Below are 23,352 nucleotides of genomic sequence, written 5' to 3' on the forward strand. Positions count from 1 at the left end.
GATGGGGAAGGAAGACAGGGCTAGAACATGCAGGGCTTCCATATTGTGAACTTTATCCCAAGTGCAAAGAGAAGTTACCAAAGGGTTCCAAGCAGGGGAGTGCATAATCAGATTTGTAATGTATAATATCATCCTGGCTGTGGTGTTATCAGGAGGGGGAGGGGGTTACCACATCAGAGTAACTTCCGTAGATGAGAAGTCTACTGTATTCGCACTTTCAAACTCAAGTCTGCCCCTCCTGAGTTTGAAACATTTACGAGGCTCTGGGCAAAGAGACTGTAGAGCAGCAGACCAGCCTGGGCTGGCTATTCTTGGGCTTCTTGATTGTGAGAGAGAAACTTTTAGATATGCCTAAATATTTAAACAGTATAAATGAAAATTAACAAATGGTTAAACTAAATGTTTTCTAGCATCCTGTTTTGAAAAATATACATACATAATGATTGAAAGTCAGAAAAATATCAGAGATGGTTGAATTTAATTATTATTGTCCATGCTTGGGTGTTCTGTTATTGGATCAGACATACATAATTTGCAAATCATTATATATGTATTCCATAAACTTTATTTTTCTTGTCTTCAATTCAGCAAAATCATGAATTGTGTTCTTATAATCCAGGTTTTCACTTAATTTGTACTCCACTGAAAATAATGTTCTAAAGGACTAAAAAATAAAATGAATTTGTATTCAAAATCTAGAAAATTTGAATATATTTAATAAAGACATAAATTAAAGTGAATGTAAACAATTAAAAACATTTTGTATATGTTTTCAAAAAAGTTATTATTCTTCTACAATGTTCAAAGTTAACTACTGAAGCCAGGGCAACTAGCCAAGGAAAGATATAAAAGGCATTTAAATCGGAAAGGAAGAAGTAAAATTATCTCTGTTGACAGATGACATGATCTTATATGTAAAAAAACTCTAAAGATTCCACAAACTGTTAGAACTAATAAATGAATTCAGTGAAGTTGCAGGTTACAAAATCAACATATAAAAATCAGCTGCATTTCTATACACTAACAATGAACCATTCGAAAAGGGAATTAAGAAAACAATTCCATTTACAATAGCATCAAAAAGAATGAAATACTTAAGAATAAGCTTAACCAAAGAGGTAAAAGACTTGTACACTGAAAACAACAAATCGTTGCTGAAAGAAATTGAAGTCACAAATGATAAAGACATTTGCTATGGACTGAATGTTTGTGTTCCTCCCAAATCCATCTTTTGAAGCCTTAATCTCCCATGGATAGTATTTGCAGGTGAGACCTTTGGGGAGTAATTAGGGTTAGGTTAGGACATGAGGGTGAGGCTCTCATGATGAGATTGGTGCCCTTATAAAAAGAGGAAGAGACTTGAGATCTTTCCATGAGCACACACCAAGGAAAGACCATGTAAGCGTGCATTGTGAAGGTGACTGTATACCAGCCAGGAAGAGGGCCTTCACCAAGAACTGAATCTGATGGCACCTTGATCCTGGACTTCCCAAAATCCAGAACTGTGAGAAATAAACGTCTGTTGTTTAAGTTACCCAGTCTATGGTATTTAGTTATATTAGCCCAAGCTAAGTCAGCAGCCCTTATTTGTGGATACTGTTGAGATGGCAGTACTACTCAAAATGATCAACAGATTCAGCGCAATTCTTATCAGAATCCCAATAGTGGTTTTCTGCAGAAATAGAAAATACATCCTAAAATTCGTATTTAATGAATTTTAAATATGGAATCTCAAAGGACCCCAAATAGTCAAAACAATCTTTAAAAAGAACAAAGTTGGAAGTCTTATACTTACTTATTTTAAAACTTATTATAAAGTTACAGTAAATCAAAACAGTGTGGTACTATAATAAAGACAGACATATAGATCAATGGAATAGAATACAAAACTTAGAAATGAACCCTTCATTTTATATGGTCAAATTATTTTTGAGAAGTGTGCCAAGACCATTCAGTGGGGGAAAAGACAGTCCTTTTCAATAAATGTTGTTGAAAAAACTGGATATCCACACTGAAAAAAAAGAATGAAGTTGGATGCTTACCGTATATCATATATAAAAATTAACTCAAAATTGATCAAAGGCCTAAATGTAAGTGTTAAAACTATAAAACTCTCTGAAAAAAAAGTAGGGGAAAAGCTTCATGACATTGGATTTGGCAGTGGTTTCCTGGAAAAAACACCAAAGGAACAGGCAACAAAAGTGAAAATAGACAGGACTACCCCCAAATTTAAAAATTCTCTGCATCAAAGGATACAATCAACAGAGTGAAATGGTAACCCATGGAATGAGAGAAAATATTTGCAAATCACATCTCTGATAAGGGGCTAATATCCAGAATATATAAAGAACTCCTACAACTCAGTAACAAAAAACAACCTGATTAAAAAATGGGGAAAAAATGTCTACTTGAGTACACATTTTTCCAAAGAAGATATACAACTGACCAATAAATACATGAAAAAATGCTCAACATCACTAATCATTAGGGAAATGCAAGTCAAAACCACAAGGTACCACCTCACACCCATTAGGATGGCCACAGAAAACAAACAAAAAACAACACCCCCCCCAAAAAAAAATACAGGGAGAAAAAGGAAAATAACAAGTGTTGGTAAGGATGTGGAGAAATCAGAACTCTTACGCACTCTTGGTGGGAGTGTAAAATGGTGTAGCCACTGTAGAAAACAGTATAGTGTTCCCTCAGAAAATGAAAAACAGAACTACCATATGATCCAGGAATTCCACTTCTGAATTTAAGCAGGATCTGGAAGAGATATTTGTACACCCATGTTCATAACAGCATTACTCACAATAGCATTATTCACATTATTCATAACAGTGTTATTCACATTATTCTCTCTTGGTTGATCCACCAAGAGTAGATCAACATCGATGGATGAATGGATAAACACAATGTGGTATAAAATACAATGAAACATCATTCAGCCTTAAAAAGGAAGGAAATTCTGACACATCCTACTACATGGATGAAACTTGAGAACAAGTGAAATGCCAGTCACAGGACAAATACTATATGATTTCACTTATACAGGGTACCTAGAGTAGTCAGATTTAGAGAGAGAGAAAGTAGAAAGGTGGTTGCCAGGGGCTGGAGGCAGAGAGTAATGGGGTGTTATTGGTTAATTGGTACAGAGTTTTAGTTTTACAAGATGAAAAGAGTTCTGAAGATGGATGGTGGTGATGGGTGCAAAAACATGTGGATGTACTTAATGCCACTGAATTGTACATTTCAAAATGATTAAGATGATGGATTTCATGTTCTGTATATTTTACCACAATTAAAAATAATAAATGTTAAATAAAAGAGAAATATAAATTATAATGAATAACACATTTTTAAATAAAAATATTTAAAGTGAACTTTTTTTTTAACATCTTTATTGGAGTATAATTGCTTTACAGTGGTGTGTTAGTTTCTGCTTTATAACAAAGTGAATCAGCTATACATATATGTACATCCCCATATCCCCTCCCTTTGGCGTTTCCCTCCCACCCTCCCTATCCCACCCTTCTAGGTGGTCACAAAGCACCGAGCTGATCTCCCTGTGCTATGCGGCTGCTTCCCACTAGCTATTTATTTTACATTTGGTAGTGTATATATGTCCATGCCACTCTCTAAAGTGAACATTTTCTACTTAGATTTTAAAATGTTTGTTGGGTATTATTAATTTTACAAATATAAAACTATTTGCAATTCTAGCATGAAATGTCCATCTAGTTGCCAATTTAAGTTACGGATATTAGATATTAAATAATATTGAAAATATTAAACAATGCAATATGCCACCATGCTTATTCATGAGTATGTTCAGAACCACAAACTGGAACAGGATGAGAATCAAGAAAATGGACGCTCCACACTTCTGGGAAAAAATACCTAATTATGCAATAACTATTGCCTTCTTGCTCTCTGAGAGGAAAGATTTGACAAGTTAATGAATTTGTATTTTCTTCTTGAGTACTTTTATTCCTCAAATCTTCTTCATGTTCTGAGGCAGTGTCTATGTTCACAACATTCGGATACAGTTGTCTCTCAAAGGCAGGACCCAAGGGCAGCATTTCTTTGGAGCCAACATGGCATTCGCCTGGAAGTGGATGTTTAGACTCATGAGTCTTCCTGTGCCTGCCCTGAGTGCCAGATAGCTGGTGACAGAAGCACCCATATAACCCTCAATAAATTTGTTGTTGGTGTGTGTTTGTGCTATGTGGGGTCTTCTAAAAGCACAAAGCCCCTCTTTCTTGGGCCAAAGAATGGCATTGTTCAAGCCCCACTTTCTATTCCTTGAAATGAAAATGAACCAGTTAGACTGGATCTGTCCACACAGTGAAGGCTAGAGGGGTCACTATCCAGAGGATTTATGTTTGTCTGAGTGGGATATTCGGGTTTGAATTTTCTAGATTTCAGCCACATTTTATCAGCTCCGTGATCTTGGAAAAGTAACGTATGAGCTGTATATCCAGGTTTTCTCATCTCTAAAATGGGGATTAAAATAGGACTGACCTCACTGTGTTGGGTGAGGATTAAATGAGAAAATGCATATGAAGTTCCCAGCAGCATAACTGGCCCAGGCTGGGTATTAGATAATGGTGATGATGATTTGGATGGCAAGGCAGAGCTTGGGGAAAATTTATGTTCCATTACAATCTCTGGGATAGACTGGCTGGTACTTAGAATTAAGAGAACTAATTGGATTAGGGTGTGACTTTATCATCAAGATCTAAGGCACAACTAAATGTTCTTTAAATCTGGAAAATAAAACAAGGCTTTCTGAGGTAAAATCAAACTCATAGATAGTTGTACGGCTGCTTGAGCAGAACTGGAATGACCACCAATGATAATAAGAACATCAGATTCTCCAAAGGACATGAGCATGCTTAGGATAGGCTGCACATATATGAGTGTTTCTCTGTCAAGTTTCAGGGCCACAGAGAGGCTCTAACGTCCAGGGAAAAGGTCTTTGGCTGAAATTGTGTAATTGATTGGTTGGAAGACCTGATTTGGTGAGAGCTGAGTTTTGCGTACAAAACTCCGCTAACCATTGCTTTCCACCATTCCTTTGCTGAACTGTGGATCATCTAAGGGAGAGGAAAGAAAAAAAAACAAAAAACTTCAAAGGTAATTCCTTTCTGCTTCAAAAACAGTCTTGGGTTTTCTGGTTTAACAGAGAATTGAGAAGTAAGCATGCATCATTAATTTCTATGCAAAAACATTCTTCACTTCAAATGGCAATTAGCTGATAACATTTCTATCTCATGTCGTGATGAGATTTTTACGCTAATCATCACATAGCAGTAAATTAATCATTTGGGCACAGTTAGAGAGGATGTATATTTCATGAGACAGATATAGATGTCAAGATCTGTTTGATATTTACTCAAGGTAAGTGGGAAGCATCTCAAATTATTATGAGGGGAGCACACTGAGCAAATAGGACTGCGTGGCAATGAAATGTATACAGTGCAGACACATGAAGATTTTCAAAACACTCTCGGTGTCATTAGCGTTAATTATCGTGAGGAAGTTGGAACACTCTGGGAACTTCAACTCCAAATCATTCAGATGCACCAGAACCCTCAAAACCACATCTTAACAATGTCAAGGGAAAAATCGGCAATTGACCTCCTTTCCCTCTAATCCCCTCCCTTTTCTTTTACAGAATTCACCTTTTTCACATTGTACAATATTTAAATGGGTTTCTCTTCTCGATTTGCACTTAAGTCTACTCAGCCTAATGAATCAGAAAAGCAGCTTGACCCTAAAGTCAAATTGGAAAGCTGCTGCCTGCGCAGGAACTAGGTCGCCACTCAAATGAGACACGGTTTCTTAGCAGAGGAACAGTGCCTTTTTCAATTTATGGAAAATAAGAATTGTACTTGAAAGTGCCTATAGCTGTAGTGATTCAAGAGCACGTGCCAGGCTCCAAGGCTGCCTGGGAGAGCTAAGCAATTATGATGTGCGAGCGGAGTTATCATGAGAAAAAACTCTACAGACCCCTCTCTTTCTTCATAATTATTCTCCCCCCTCTATTTTCCCACCCCATGTAGTTCTCCGTAGCTCCTGTGCTATCAGTGCCACTTATCACCCCGCCAACCAACACACTTCCCTGCCTCACACATTCACACTGTCCCACAACCCAGTCCCTCCATTCTCCTCCAGTAAGGCAGCAGTAGAGGGCCCTGGGAGGACATGCTTTCATCTGGCCCTATGCAATTATTATTTTTTCAGGGAAATAATACTATTTTTTATTATTATTGTCCCTAATATTTTTCAGGGACAACTTTATGGGGAAAGGCAAAGAGATGGAATAAAATCACTTCCTCAGAGACGGTTCTAAGATACAGGCGAGGAAGGTACAAGCCCACACCCCATGCAGAAAGTGGAGGGGGAACAAAGGGCCCTGTTTCCTGGAGGGGCTGGGTGGGTACAGCGACACAGAAGGCAGTTGGTGGGGGGGAGGTGGGGGTCTCGCCAGCTGGTGGGAACTAGAGGCTAGAATATCACTTTGTGATGGTTTTTCTCTTTCAAAGTGGCTCTGAACTTTAAAATTCTGGAGTGAGTGGGGAGGATGGTGGTGGCAATGAGTGGAGAATACAAAACGGGACATATCTGAGCTCTGCCATCTGTGAGGGTGATCTAAAGATGCTGCCCAGGGTGACAAGCTAAAGGCACAGAAGCTGCAAGTCAAAGGGAGGTGGACCATGAGTGCAGCTGTGTTGCTACTGAGAAGTCCCTCTCTGCTGATCTTGAAGGGATGGAAGAAATCGGTCCAATAGGACATAAAGTGTTGCTCCATTTTAGGGAGCAACAAGAAGGCAACCAGCAGCCTATGAGTTTACATAAATAATTATATAGGTATTTATTTATATATATTTATACATCATTTAAAATTTATGTAATATATATGATATTACATATAAATATATATCTGTATAAGACATATTCTTTCTAGAAAATAATCCTTGAAACTAAAGATGATTACCAGCTAAGCCATAGATTATCTTTGGACTCTGATGATTCATAGATGCCATGAATTATAGCTCAGTCTTTGGACAGTTCGTGAAATCCTTGAGAATCTACATCCCCGAACTGGAATCAAGTAGTGAGAAAAGAATGATTCAAAATGTGCAAAATGTAAAAGGAATATGGGTGTATACACTGGACAAAAAATAGTGACTTGACACTTATTTCTGACCAAGTAAGAGTAACAGGGATCAGCTTTGTTTTTAGGTATGAAATAATTAAAAACTCAAATTGGGGCTTCCCTGGTGGCGCAGTGGTTGAGAATCTGCCTGCCAATGCAGGGGACACGGGTTCAAGCCCTGGTCTGGGAAGATCCCACATGCCACGGAGCAACTAAGCCCGTGAGCCACAATTACTGAGCCTGCGCGTCTGGAGCCTGTGCTCCGCAACAAGAGAGGCCGCAATAGTGAGAGGCCCGCGCACCGCGATGAAGAGTGGCCCCCACTTGCCACAACTAGAGAAAGCCCTCGCACAGAAACGAAGACCCAACACAGCCAGAAAAAAAATAAATAAAGTAAAATGTGCAAGTCAACCTTTAAAAAAAAAAAAAAAACTCAAATAAATATATGAAACAAGAGTTTTTAAGACACTGAATACCAGGAGATGAAGGACAGTGGTGTCCAAGAGACAGAAAATAATTGAAGTGAGTCCTACGATGGCACTAGCTTACCTTGAGAGAGTTTCCAGTCACAGTTGAGGAAAGGGAAACCCAAGCAGAGCCCGGGAATCACCATGAGTTGAAGGAGGATTCTGAATGTCCGGGGAGGCCAAGGCAGCGAGAGTTCACGGGACGCAGTCTCAGAGAGGGGAGAGCCTCACAGAATGAGATGCCAGACACCTGCAGAGGGTCCCCCACCCCTCCCCAGCTGAGCACTGATCGGTGCATGTGTTGGAGGGAACTCTGAGGCTGAGAACAGCCAACTGAAAGGGGTAGAAGAAACAGCGCTAGGAGCTCAAACAAGGACAGAAATAGTTTGTTCCGCCCATCAGAGAGGAAAACCTCATAATTTGTGGGGCATCAACAGAGCATTCCGAGGGTTTAGCCCTAGTAGTTAGGCAAAATTAGTGATTTCCTCTCGTTTATTCTGTTTGGGATTCATTGGGTTTCTTGATTCTGTGGATTGGTATATTTCATTATTTCTGGAAATTTTTCATTTATTATTTATTCAGATAATTCTTTGTCTTATTTCTTCTTTTCTGGAACCCTGATTAAATTAGGGCATATAACTCTATCTTTCATATTTTTTAACCTCATTCATATTTTCCATATCTTTTTCTTTTTGTGCTAAATTCTCATTAATTTCTTCACTATTTTTTTTTAGTTCATGAATTCTCTTATCTGCAGTTAAGCTGGTCCTCTAATTTTCAAATTCCATTTACATTTCTAGAAGTTCTATTTTTTTTTTTTTTAACAATATGCTTGGTCACTTTTTATAGTCCTTTACTCTCTATTTTCAATCCCTTCTTTTACTTCCTCAAAACATAATAGGCATAGATCAGAAAATTCTTGATTTACAAATTGCAATATCAGAGGATATTGTGAATTAATTCTGCTATTTTCTTTTTTGGACTGCTCTTGCTCAGAATGCTCTGATTCCTGTTTTTGTTTTTTATTTTTTTGACTGTGTAACTCAATCTGTGGGAATTTCTCTGGACCCTCCATTCAGCGATTACTTAATAACAGTAATTTTCCTTATGGTCCTCAGAGTTATTTTTAGTTCACCATTGTATTGAGGTATAATCCTTTGGGGTTCCAATTTCATTGGGGTTCTCTAGTGTCCCTAATATGGGATTTGTCTATAGTCCCCTGAACCACTAAAAGCTGTGAAAATAGAAATTTAAGTTCACCACATTCTGCATATTTTCTCAAAAAGGAAAGCTGGTTTAATGTGCTATATATAATCTTGGTTCATGCCTCCACTTAGTTTTTTGTCTAATATTCTTTACCTTTTAAGCAGTTAATTCATATATTTAAGAAAGTGTTTCTCAGATGTTATGCAACATCTTTAGTTTTCAGTGTAAGGGTCAGTCAGTGTACCAGTCGGCAACCTTGCCAGAAATGAAAGGCCTTTTTAATCATTACCATTAATAAAACTGATACTTTGTCTTCTCCTTCTAAGAATTCAGTTACATGTATATTAGGCCACATATATATTAGATCACAGTCTAATGATCCATTCTGGTGTATGTTTTCCTTCACTTTTCTTTCTCAGTGTTTTAGTTTGGATAATTTTTATTGATCTGTTTTCAAGTTTGTTGATTCTTTCCTCAGTTTCATCCAGTCTGCTGATGAGCCCAGCAAGGAAATTCTCCATCTCTGATGTTGTATGTTTTATTTTAGTACTTGCATTTGATTCCATTTTATAGTTTTCAACTTTCTGTTGAAATACTCCTTCTGTTCATGTTTATAGACCCATTTTCCCACTAGAATTTAACATATTAATCACAGTTATGTCAAAGGTCCTCTCTGATATTCCAACATCTGAGTTATCTCTTTTGTCTGGTTTTCTTAGTTGCTTTAACTCTTGACAATGAGTTTTTCTTGCATTTTTGGGTGTGTCTTATAATTTTTTAAATTGAATACTGAACATTGTGTGTGGAAGAACAGTAGAGATTATTCCCAGAGTAGAAGGGGATCAATGTTTTGCTCTGTGAATATTATTTAGCTTCTCTGAGCCTCAAACTTGTTATCAGCAAAATGTGAATAAGCCCCAACTTCATAGATATATTATGTGAAATATATAAAACATAAATGTAAGATAGTATTATCATTTGTTTGGTGATAGATCTTTAATAAGGCAACTGGATTTTACATACTTGATTTTTTCCCCAAATGGTGACTTTTTCTGTGAATTAAAAAATTTTAACCTCATTAAAAAATTCTAATAATATAAAAATGTACAAATTAGAAAGCCAAATGCCTCCATACATTCAATTAAGACTGTACTACAATTGTGTACTCCTCTACTCCTTCAATGAATAACTTAATAAAATATTGGTGTCACTGTATTTAATGTTCGTAAATATATGCATAAAAGCCAGAGGTCTTCCAAAGCTTTATCCAGTATTTACTTTCAAAGTAGAAACAGTATTTTTAATATGTGGTGTAAAGAAATTCCCTCACTGTGATCCCTACCATTGGCTGATTCTTTGTGGGGGTGGGGCTCATTCCTTACACTAGGAACAGAGAATTTGGAAAGTATCAAGAAAGATGATGTCAGAAAATATACAAAAGTGTTGTGCTTTGTAAATGATCACATAAAATTGTTAGGTGAAGCGGGGCTTCTTGAAGCTGCAGACGCAGGATTCCTGGCCAGAAAGGACAACAGTGCCTTCTCTCTTGTTCTTGCTAAGACCTGGGCAGCATTTCTTCCATGTCTGCAATGACGTAAGAGACAACAGCCCAAACAGCAGCAGCAACATTCATCTGCTCTGGATCCATGACAGTCATGGTGTCTCCATGCGAGTGATGGAAGGAGAAATATTTATATAGGTCATCAAGTAGACTGGCTCCTGGGGAAAAAAGAGGAAGAATTCTTAGTGAAGTATTTTGACAGGCATTGCTGAATAGCTGTTCAGAAACCACTGGCCCCTTCCCTGATCCTATTATACAGGCTGCGATGGCAAAATAATGACGTTCCCAGCCTCTCTTGCAGCAAGAACTGGCCATGTGACACTGTTCTGACTACTAGGATATGAAGTGGCAGTCTGTGGGAGAGTTCTAGGAAAGCCTTTACTTGGCTGACAAGAGTCAGTAAAATGCCCTCATGCTGAATTAGATGAGAAGTTTGGAACTGCAGGGGGCAAAAAGCCCACACACTAAAAATGGCAGAGTGGAAAGACAGAAGGAGCCTGGATTTAGAAAATATTTCAAGCCCATTGAATAAGCTCTACACTGCCTTCTTCTGGACTTCCTGCTACCCAAAGGAAAATAAACTTTATTTGAAAAGCAAGTGATACAATACCCTCTTTATTTATAAAGAGACAGTATTTTTTCGTATTAGCAGAGTGCAAATTTTTTACCTCCCTGGATACAAAAGAAAGTCAGTACTCCTTTGCTCAAGCTTTTCTTCTCAAATCATTCATTTACTTCCAATAAAATTTCCCAGCAACCTCCAAGGGCACCAGCAGGAGTTTCTGCCCCACTTAAGAGCTTTCTTGTCACTCTAGTGAAGCTTTTCTCTAGTTTCAGCCGTGGATCAGAGCCTCGAGGTATCTGCACACCTCCTAGCCATCCTTTAGAACCTACTCGGCCCATTCTGTGGGTTCCAACTGCAGTTCTTTAGCCTCTGGACTAATTTACTTATTTACTTACCATTTTATTATGAAATATAGTACCATACATACATAAGATTGTAGAGAACATAATGTATATTATAAACGGTGACAAGATAAGAGTTCACGTATGTCCATGATTCAATGCAAAAATATCACCAGTAGCTTTGAAGCCCATCTTATGAGTTCCCTCCCACCCACCCCACCCAACCCCATGGACCCTTTCCTCCCTCCAGAGGTGCCCACTATCCTGTTCTGCTTGCGTATTAACCACTCATTGCTTTTCTTTATAGTTTTACCAAATAAATATAATCAACACTCTCTAGGCTCTAAATGTAGGAGTGGAATTGCTGGGCTATAGAGCCACATGTGTGTTTAATTTCATCATGCAGTTCCAACATGTTTTCCTTTTCAGTTTATCCTCCCATTGTCGGTATATGAGTCTTTCTCTTGCTTCACATCCTCTCTAGCGCTTTACCTCATAAGGTTTTAATTTTTTAAATTATTAATGAGACTGAGCATGTTTTCACATATGCATTTTTTGCCATTTATGTTTTCTCTTTTGGAAAATGCCTGTTCATGCCCCTTGCCCATTTTTGAATTGATTTGCTTGTCTTTTCTTATTGATTTGTAGGCGTTCTTGATATATTTTAGATACTAATCAATTGTTGGTCATTGGTTTATATAAATCACTTCCCAGTTTGTGGCTCTTTTCACTCTGTTTATCATGCATTAAATGAATAGATGTTCTCACTTTCAATATAGTTGAATTTATGAATCCTTTCCTTTATGATTTTTATTTTTTATATCTTGTTTAAGAAATCCTCCCTACCCTTATATCACAAAAATATTCTCTGGGGTCTTATTCTAAAACTTTTAAAGTTTTCCTTTTCATTTTTAAGTTCTTCATTCATTTAGAATTGGAATTGATTTTGGTGTAGGGTAGGCTTCTATTTTTATTTTTAGTTGTTCCAGCAAAATTTGACTAATACATCCTCTTTCCCCACTGGTCTGCAGTATCAATTTTGGCATATATCAAATTTCCTTATATATGTTGCTTTGTTTGGGGGCTTTCTAATTCTGTTCCAGTGGTCTGTTTGTCTGTTCCCAAAACAATATCACAGTATCTTAACTACCATTGCATTCTAATTCTTGTTATCTGGCAGGGCAAGTTCCCTCACTTTCTCTTTCTCCTCCTTCAGGAATATCTTACTATTCTTGACTGTTTGCTCTTTCAGATAAAGTTTAGGATCATTTTAAAACTGTACAAAAAATATTTTTGGCTTTTGATGGGAATTGTGTTGATCTACGTATCAATTTGCGGAGAACTAGCATCTTTATATTAGGATACTGTGTTTTTATCCATGAAAATGGTGTGTTGATATGTTTCTATTTATTAAGTCTTCTGTAATGACTTTGAAGTTTTGTAATACAGTTTGGCATGCCTTTTGTTAGTTTTCTTTCCTCCATGGCTTATACTTTTTGTTGCAACTGTAAATTATACATTTAAAAAAATTTGCATTTTCTGTTTGTGGCTTTCCATTTTTAGTATCAAGGATATATATCTGATTCATAAAATGGGCAAGTGATCCTTCTTTTTCTATACTCTGGAATAGTTTGTGTAACATTAGAATGATTCATTTCCTGGTCATTTTGTAGAACTCCTTACAAAACCATCTAGGTCTGATACTTTCTTTATGGTAAGAATTTTAACTAATGATTCAATTCCTATCCTGGTTATTGGGTTATTCAGGTTTTATGTTTCTTCTTGAATTAACTTTGGAAATTACACTTTTCTAGGAATGTGTGAGTTTTTCCAAATATTCAAAATAATCAGCATAAAGTTGTCAGTAATATCCTGTTTTTATCTTTGTTTATGTCTGCAGCACCTATAGGGAGTACTCTTTTTCATTCCTGATACTGGTTATTAGAGTCTTCTCTCTTTTTTGTTCATCAATCTTGCCAGCAGTTTGTCAGCTGTGTTACTCTTTCAAAAAAAAGAGAGACAATCTTGTTTTTTGGGGACATTCTCTAATGTATAGCAGTCTTCTTTCATTGATTTTTACTCATATTTATTATTTCCCTCCTTATTCTTAAGTTGATTCACTTCTGTTTTTTTAGCTTCTTAAGTTGAATGCTCAGTTTATTACTTTGCACACTTTCCTTGTCACCGACATAAGCAGTAAGGCTACAATCATTCCCCTGTGACTGCTTTAGCTCTCTATATCCCACCAGTCCTGATGAGTATTTTCATGATCACTTAGTTCTACATATTTAGTAGCTCCTACTTTGATTTTCTTCTTTGACGCATGAGTTAGAATGTGTTTTTTAATTTTCAAAGGTATGGGGTTTCCTTAGTTATTTTTTCATTTTTGACTTCCAATTTAACTGTTAGAGAATGTGGGCTATATGATACAAATTCTTTGAGTTTTGCTGAGATTTTTCTCCATGGCCTATTGGATGATCCATTTTATAAATGTTACATGTGTTGAAAAGAATGTGCTTTCTGTGTATTGTGTCTGTGCATTAAAACAACCTTGTTAATTGTATTCTTCAAATTTGTTAACTCCTTACTGATTTATTGTCTATTTGTTTTATCAATTTTGAGAGAGATGTGTGAAAATGACCTGTGATTTGGGATGTGTTTATTTATCTTGTAGTTCCAGCAATTTCTTTTTTATATATTTCAAAGTTATGCTTTTAGGAGCACATAAGCTTAGAATTACATATTCCTGGTAAATGGAACATCTTTATTTATTTTAACGTCTTCATTGGAGTATAACTGCTTTACAATGTTGTGTTAGTTTCTGCTGTATAACAGAGAAAATCAGCTATATGTATACATATATCCCCATATCCCTGCCCTCTTGCGTCTCCCTCCCACCCTCCCTATCCCACCCCTCTAGGTGCTCGCAAGGCACAGAGCTGATCTCCCTGAGCTATGTAGCTGCTTCCCACTAACTATCTATTTTACATTTGGTAGTGAATATATGTCAATGCTACTCTCTCACTTCGTCCCAGCTTGAATATCTTTATTAATATGTAGTCATCCTCGCCATTTGTAGTAATGCTTTTTGTCTTGAAGTCTAGTTTTACCTAATATTTAATATAGCTATATCTCCTTTTTTTAATCTCATTCTTTGTATGTTTTTTCCCATCAATTTACTTGCAATCTGCCTCTGTCCTTATATTTATAGGGGTTTCTCTTACAGATAGTTTAAAGTTGAATTCTTAAAATCTAGTCTAACAATCTTTGATTTTTAACTGGAGATTATAATTCATTTATGTAGCTTGTGATTATTGTTAAATTGGACTCATTTATATCATCTTAGTTTTTGCTTTCTATTTGTTCATTTGTTTTCTAAGTTTGTTTTTTTTCCTTTTCTTTCTTGCTCTCCTTTGTGTTGATTTTTTTTTTTTTCTCCTCCTATCATTCCTTCCCCCACCCCAACTCTACTCATTTGGAAGTTACACACTTTATTTCAGTTCTCTCAGTGGAGACCTCAGATGATTGATATGGCTTACATATTTATTTAAAGTTAATCAATACCTTATACAAGGACACTAGGGCCCCAAGTTTTGTCTCCTGTCCCAGACGCACTCACGCCTCGTTAAAACCCATGCTCTAGGAGAACAGGGATTGGCAGATACCCTTAGACAAAGGCTCTGGAGTTTTCTTACCTCTTACAGATTCTCACTTCATCATTTTTCACCCCTGAGGAATTCCCTTACTTTGCCTTACTAAGCCATGTATTATAGAAAGAATTATTGTTTTATCCAACAATTATTTTTGGCAGGCGGAGCTAGGTGTCTGAGAACTTCTGGCCTACCACATTGCCAGAGTTCTCTTCTCCCAATCCTCTACTTCCTGCTCTTTGTTCCTGAGCCCTCTGTTGCCTCAGGATGCTGTCCCGATTTTCTCTACACCGACCCAAGTTTTAAAAACTTTGTACCAAGGTTTTCCCCTACTTATCTCCCCAAACTCCTTGCTCTGGAGTAGGATATGGATTTCCCTCCATTCATTCATATTTCACACTGACTTCAGCTATGTTGCTATCAAACACAACACAAGCCAGTGATGCAAAATAAACATATAAAAGAAAGCTCAACTCTCAACCCTGACAATTAATGACTCCAATGCCTGTCAGCAAATATCCGAAACAGGGTGTATTAGGTTGATAACACCTATCAAACCCTTCACCTGTGTTGAGAAGCTTCTTCCTCTTCAGTGATTTTTCTTTTTCAACTAGTAAAACATGTTTTCTGTTGTTCCAATAGCTCTGAAAGGGTGGGATCTCACCATTATCCAGCCTAATAATGTACAACCTACAGTGGGTGGGCTGGAGCTGAGGTTCATAAGTGTTCAGAAAGTTCAATCCAATTCAACTGGACAAATACTTGAGTTCCTACACATTCTAGGCAGTGGGCTAAGACATAAAGGTGAAAAACACAGTCTCTGCTCTCAAAAGCTTATTCTGCAGTAGAGGCAGAGAAAATGTGCCCACAAATAATAATAACACAATCAGAATGCACTGAGTGCTATTGGCAAAGGACAAAAAATAGTGGATACCTTATGTAGTTGAATGACCTTCTCTGACCCCTAGACTAGGTCCCCTTGTTGTGTGCTCTCCATACTTCTCCTATCGTAATCTTCACCATCCTTTGTTATAACTGCTTGTTTCACATTTGTTTTCCCCACTATATTGTAATTTCCCTGAAGGCAAGGCCACTGTTTTGTTCTCCACTCTGTCACCAATGCCTATAACGTAACACCAAACAGATGATGAATGTGAATTTGTTGAGTGAATGAACAAAATCAGAAAAGTGTATAAGTGAACTGGGCCTTGGGGGTGCTGTATCAGTCAGAGCCCTTGTAGGAAACAGTTGGGACACACCAAGAAGATAACTTGGAAAATTTACTGAAAGGATTATTTACAAAGAGTGGTCAGGGTTAAATAAAACCAATAAGGGATGCTAAAGGAGAAGCAAGGGAGGCCATTTCCACCCCTAGGCCTAAAAGAGCAGAGAAGAAAGCAGCTGTAGCTGCGATTGTATCTGCTGGAGACGGTCACCAGAGGAGCTGGGGTTGTTTGAAGCCAGGGAATCAGTCCCCTGCTGGTGCCTCTCCTATCCTACAGGCCTCCCTTGGCCAAACCCAATCATAAGCCAGAGGGCAGTCCATAACCGTTAGCCTCCAAGGGCACAGTATAGGGTAGAGAAAGGTGAGGATTGATAAGGAGTGGTACAAGAGAATATCTAGCACAAGTACTTAGGCTGTCAACAGACAGAGATGGGGGACACGGATATTCCAGGTGAATAGAACATGTGAGCATTCCAGTTTGGGCGATGTGTGGGTAACTTGGGTTAATTACAGGCAGAGAAAGTTGGCAACTAACGTTATCTTTGAAAGTTCCTAAATAAGGCTGAAAATAGACTGAACACAGTTCATAAATGGGACGCCTTTGGGGGCCAATGGGCAGGAAGGTGGGGAGACGGGAGCTACCCCTTAGGGAGACAGTCCAGAAAAATGTGGAGGTAGAATTGTGTAAACAATCGTGGTGGTGAGGAGACAGCTAGGAAGGAAGTACAGTTTGGGGGACAGGTGACAAAGACCAGGCCCAGATGATGATATCCCGGCCTCTGAAATTCTCTGGAAAGCATGTGGACAAAGATAACCAAACTTCCAGTGAAAAGCCCAGTGGTCCATTTTTAAACCAGAAGACACTTTACGCCATGAACTCACAGCACAACCCAAGAGAGACAGATCTGTGTGTTCACTTTGGTAGGAGCTAGAAGCATTTTAACAGAAACCATGACATTTTAGAACTAGTTGAAGCTGGTGAGGAGCACGTGCCCTCTGGATCCCACAGAGCATCAGCTGGATGTCAAATTCATCCACAAGTTAAGGACGAAGTCAAGGAGTTCAAAGAACGGAAGTCACTGAGGGCAGATAGAAGATGAATCAGAATTGTGGTCTTCAAGAAACAGAAAAGGACATTCAATTCCAAGAGACAAAGTGCAGCTTGCTAGGGGCTGATTTGCTCCCATTTAGAGTTTCCTAAAGACACAGCATGGTGGCTGACAGACAAAGCTCCAAATTCCATATTGAAAAAATAGAAGCAAGAAATATTTGTGCATGCCCTCTTCAAGGCCTCTGAAATTCCCTGTCTCAGACTGAAAGAAACTGACTGCCAGATGGCTGGGAATTTGGCTGCCTCCCTTTAAAACTAGTGACTTAAGGAAAGCATTTCCTCAGAGATCATCTAAGTTCCCATGAACACTTTACAAAACTGAAACAACTCCAGAAGATCTGGTACCACCAGTGAGAACACTGATAACCACAGGAGATAGGAGAGCAGGCCTGCTGGCAGCCTTGCAGCTTTGTCTCTGCAGTTCCAAGGAGACATTCTGTCAGTGACAGCCACTGATCGAAAAGACCAGCGCTGAGGGAGAGCCTGCATTGCAATTTCTGAGAGCACCTGACATCGCAAGGTGGGGGGCGGCGGGGGAAATGTTAACTGTCCTCAGGGATAAATTGCACAGTATCTTCTGACAGGTATATGAGCTCTGAACAGGCAATCAAATCAAATGATTTTTAGAAGGAGAAAGCTGGTAGGTAGGAGAAAGCTGCTCTGAAGGCCAATATTCACCCCTTGGAAACAAATTACAGCATGATTAGGACAGTTCACCTTTAGGAAATTAGTTCTAAGGGAGGTTTGGAATTTAAGGATGTGAAGACATGTCCTTGAGCTTGTCAGTCAAGAAGAAATTGGGCCTAGACAGGGAGATACAGCTGAGAAAACATAGGGGTTAGAGTCAGATAGGACCAGGTTCCCATTCAAAGTCCTCTGCTTAATATCTGGGTGAATTTGGGAGAATCACGTAAGGCCACTCAGCCTCAGTTTCCTCATGAATGAGTGAGGGCTAATGGTACCCGGGTTCAAGATGCTGGTGAGCATGAGTAAGCACTCAGTTCATACTCTAAGATATTATGTATCCACAAGGTTAACCCAGTATATCCACAACAGCATGATCAATTAAATACAACTTGAAGGATTTAAAATTCTTATTTAATAAATCAAAGTTCTGATGATTGTTCTTAAAGATGGAACAATTGGACCATGAGGTCTATTCTACGTGACCCCGCCTTGACCCATGTTTGGATTATTTTCCCTTCTCATCCTTCTCTTCCCCCTTCTTCTCTCTCCTCTCTGAATCCTTTTTTTTTTTCTTTTGTAAACATTCATCTCACAAAATATTTTCCAGCTGTGTGACTGGGTGAAGATGGTCCAGTGAACATGGTAGGAAATACCTGACCTGCCCCATACTGTTGACAGAAGATTCCAATCTTCACAGAAAGATCCCCGTAATGACCGCAGTCTGTGCAGGATATCAGAACAAGATTAAATGAATACCTGCTAATTCCTGAAGAGATGGGTGGGTAAATACACAAAGATTCTCATAGCCCCCTCTTATTGTAGGTTGACTCTCATTCATATGTAATCAGTGGGTTTTCATGTACACAAATTAAGCAATTCATGTTATGAGAAGATTTTGAAAGACATTTGAAGGCTTTGAAAATTTAAATTCAAGTCTGTTATTTCCGTGCATACATTGGCTGCCGCAATGTTTCATGAAGGATGCACTCACAGGCAAGCAGCTGTGGAAAATCCATTTGTCCTTTATAAACAGATCTTGCACAGTCTGGGGTATGCAATTTAATTACAATGTAATGTATTACAGACATTTCCTGATCATAATAATTATGAGGTTAGAGAAGAAGGTTATGGTCTTAACTTATTCCCTGCAAGAAAACTTAGTCTCCTTAGGATATATAAAATAAAAAATTACATTTAAAGTTTAATTAAAATTATTATTTCTTTCAGCAACATTATCAAATGAAAAAACATTATTACCAAAACAATTAGAAAATCAATTCAAGGAATTTGCAGACATTTAATCTCTCTTTTCAAAAGGGGCAGTTTTATCCCTACTATATTAAATCTCATTGAAAATTAGAGTGAGACGCAGCTAATTAATAGCTTCCTAACCCATAGCTCTCCAGAAGAGAAAGCAACTTATAAGAGGGAAAGGAAAGAACAGTAAAACAAAGGAAAGGAAAGGACAGACAGGAAATGGAAAAACATCCCAGATCAAAACTCCATGAAAAGTATTATAATTTCAGTTTCTAAATTCTCACCCAAGAATTTCCAAGCCTGTGCTGAAAAGTTTCAGGTGTGCCACTAAGGCCTCGCACCTTCCATCTCTTTGGAAAACTTGGATTGTTGGCTGGGATAATTTTGACCACAAAACATGGGTCAACACCAACACATCTGGAGGACCTCCAGTTCACATGTACCTAAACTCTGTGATAATGATTCATCTTTCCATAAAGTTCAAGAACTGTACGCCTGTAATAAGACTAATTACTGCTACAGGAAGATGGTACTACAGACTCTCCAAATGTGGGAATGACAGGAACAATACTATTTGTTGATGGCCTCCTGTGTGCCTAGGGCTTTTTGGAGATGATTTCATTTAATTTTCCAAGTGACCCCATGAGGGAGTGATCATTATGCATCATTAACTGATGGAAAATGGATTTGAGTAACTAAAGTCACACGGCCTAAGCAGTAGAGATAGGATTCAACGTCAGGTGTGTCTGATCTGAAAACCATGCTCCTAACCAGTTTTCTGAGCCTTCTCTCCCTGCCTTAAACCAGGACATGTGTAACAGCTTTCTCCCCAGTGGCGAACTGTGTGCGTTGTTCGCTCCACTCGCAGCTCTGGTCCCCCATCCTTACTTTGCTTCATGACGAGAAGATGGAAATTCAAACTGGAGGTATCCTGGGCCATGAACTAGAGTGAAGACGTCATCATATTCAGATAGTGGGCTCAGGCAGCCTGGGACTACCTATCAGAAGACGGACAGCAGAGCCTCTCCTGACACCAAGTCCCCTGCCCTTGCTGGGCCACACACTACAGGGCCTGCCAATCCTCCTAAGAGCTTGCAACCATCCCATCTAAAACCCACCCCTCCCCACTAATCATCTGTTATCCTCTATGTTGCTTCTTCCCCGCCCCTACCTTTCATAGCACTCTTCTACTACCTAAAACTGTATTATTCTTGTAATGATTTCATTATTTGCTACTTGTCTTTCCCACTAGAAGGAACTTTGCCTTTTTCACTCTACTCCCCAAAGCCTGGCAGGCAGTAGATGCTCAATAAATGTTTGTTGAATCACTGAATGAATTGTTAAATATCTAATGGGGCAAAAGCAGAGCTAAATACTGGCTTCATTCTCCCTCTCTACAGCAATTTTGCTAAGTAAATCCTATTTTCTGGGGATTCTTCTCTCAGCTGCTGCCTTGGGGAATGATAAGAAGATTCTTGTTACCAAAAACATGGAATATTTCACATATAAGCTGAGATCTAAACACTCTATTATGTACTACTCAGTATGTTCCTCTACTTTTCACCACTGTTACGGAAATTATCCACAACTTGAAAATAAGGCAGCACATCCTTTCAATGTCATTCAGGGCAAAGTCTATGCAAAGATTATCTAGGACAACGTACTTAGTTTGACTCACTGCTTACTACTGATTAAAGGTCCCAGACTTAGTGACGTTATACGTTAACTCATAGATATTTAGTCTATTTCATTTTTTCTAGATGAAAATTATTTCTGTCCCATAGAACAACTGTTTCCAAAGGTTACAGTTTATTGGCCTCTAAGACATTAACCAGTTAAGCAGTTTTAATCTACCCTAGCAATCTTAGGTTAATATTTATTAAATTACATAAACTCACTTTCTCAAATGTTCTTTGAATTGGTGTGTATATCTTACTGATTCCCATATAAATGAATGAATTGAATAAAATATTTGACGTGTTCATTTTTTATTTGCATGAGAATCATGATTTCAGCTTTTGGAAAACTATAATTTAATACCACCCATCTACAACCTTAAAGGAATAATCACATTCATGTTGCTTCTCAAAAGTTCAGCGATTCATGGTCCCCATCCATGATTTTACCCACGATTACCCTAATAGCACTGAGCAAACTGGTCACCAACATAAGGGCTGGTCTTCTGCCTTCTCCCTTTAGGGTAGTGGATGGTCCCCAGTTATGAGGAGGATTGGGGGGAAAATAAAAACAAATTTTATACACACACACACACATTAATATAAATGAATGTGTATATATATATATAAACATATATATGCGCATCTGTGTGTATATAAAGTTGGACTTGCCTTCAACACGTACCCACCCCTTAATACCCTAATTTCTCCCCTGAACTGCCTCACACCTTCCATATGAGAGTCATGATTTTGCCTTTCAGAAAATTATAATTTAATACCACCCACCTATAAACCTTAAAAGTACAATCACATTCATATATGATTGGTTCCTTATCTTTGAGTTTATAATTTTATGTGTGTGCATGTGTAGTCAGAGCTTCCATATGTAGCTATAAAGAAACATCTATACCACTCTCTCCTTCTACCTTGTTTTGTAACTCAAACTAATATTGACACTTCTTCTGAGGGGGAATTTTGAATCTTTCTCATGTTTATATGTCAGTCCCAATTTATAATTCTCCCTTTGTCCATACAGAAATTATTGCCCACTCTTCCTTCATGGCCTGTTGTCAATAAAGCTCCCACCTATCTGAGCCAGCCTGACTCCTTGTAAAGGCCTTTTGGCAGTTCTCTCCATACCTGGGGAACGATGCTTCTAAGAAAACACCAGTAAAAACTATCTCTGACAGAGCACACTGTGAGAACATTCAATGCATATGGGTCTTCAGACTTGGAAAGACTCTAAAGATTGTTTCCAGGGTGAAGTTTATAATGAAAGCCTTAAAATCAACATGGTTTTCTATAATTGTGTTCAAATGGACAGATTCTGATTTCTGGCTACAGATACATAAAGGTTACAAAGCCGCTGTGAGTGGAAGGCGGATGTTAGTATCGATAGATATAAACCTTTGTGTCTGCTTGCCACCTCCCATTCTGTTGGCAAGCAGACACAAAGGAATGAGACAAGCTGGAAGTACTACATGGACATGCTGTTCTAGACCTACTTCCTATACTGAATTATGAATAATTCTGGAAGGCTGGTTGGCAGGTGCATTGCAGGAATGCCTAGGGGTCATGGTGGAGCTGGAGAGAGTTACTGCAAATGACTATGGTATTGGAGGCCAACAGGTCGATAGGAAGATGTCCATCCATGAGAGAGGTTGCAAGGGAGACTCTATGAACCTCTGACTAGTGATTCTCACTGCCACATGGCCAAGCTGATGGATCTATAAAACTTATTTTAAAAAAGGTTTATTATTAGGCACTTAAGCTTATAGTCTATAGGGAAAAAAAGATCATAGTTTTTTTTATAAAAGGAAGAGTTGTCTTGTTTTTACAATCTTTACAATCTTTAAAAAGGTTTAAAAAAGTTGTAAGCAAGGAGAAGGGGGGGGTATTTTACCCATTCAAAGAAACACTGATAAAACTATACTGACAATCAAAAAGGTTGAATTGCTATAGGATGGAAGGGAATGTTTTGCTGTGGACAGAGAACTAACCGGCTATGAGACAAAGAACAGAAGCAGCCGGTATTTCTCTAGAAGGCAGTCCACCTGAGGATTGGTATCACTATTCGGAACTGAAATCAGTCTTGAGAACCTGCAATGGCCCTTCCAGTTACACTGTGGATCTCCATTACCCACCACCCACCTCCCTCCCCCGCCGCTCCCCAGTAGGTAGGACAGGCTAAAATTGTCCTTTTTAAGGGATCTAGCTAAATTCACAGCTGATTAAGCCATACTAGGTTACAAAGAGAAATGGGATTATTTTAGACTGTGCACCTAAAATCTTAGGGGTCATGTCAAGGTGGGCAGCCAAGTCCTCCACAAAATGGCTTTGGGGGCCGTTGTCAGCAGTTTTATTATGGGCTAGATGGACCAAGAGTCTGCACCAAGATAGGCTTCTGGATATGACAGTGTGAAGGTCACAGGAAGTTGTAT

General features: G+C 38.3%; 1 protein-coding gene across 7 annotated transcripts in view; it reads right to left on the reverse strand.

The window, feature by feature from the left end:
• Positions 1-9,362: 9,362 nt before the first annotated feature.
• Positions 9,363-23,352, reverse strand: part of CPQ (carboxypeptidase Q) — a 500,068-nt gene continuing 486,078 nt past the window's right edge. For 5 of the 7 annotated variants that reach the window (XM_082364351.1, XM_082364352.1, XM_082364348.1 and 2 more), the window contains one exon: positions 9,363-10,557. In XM_082364351.1, coding sequence (XP_082220477.1) covers positions 10,394-10,557 — 164 coding nt within the window. In that variant the 3' untranslated portion in view covers positions 9,363-10,393. The remainder of the gene's footprint in view (positions 10,558-23,352) is intronic. The other 2 variants (XM_082364356.1, XM_082364354.1) reach the window with 1 other exon arrangement.

Source organism: Balaenoptera borealis (genome assembly GCF_965194805.1).
Source record: "Balaenoptera borealis genome assembly, chromosome: 17".
Lineage (NCBI taxonomy): Eukaryota > Metazoa > Chordata > Mammalia > Artiodactyla > Balaenopteridae > Balaenoptera > Balaenoptera borealis.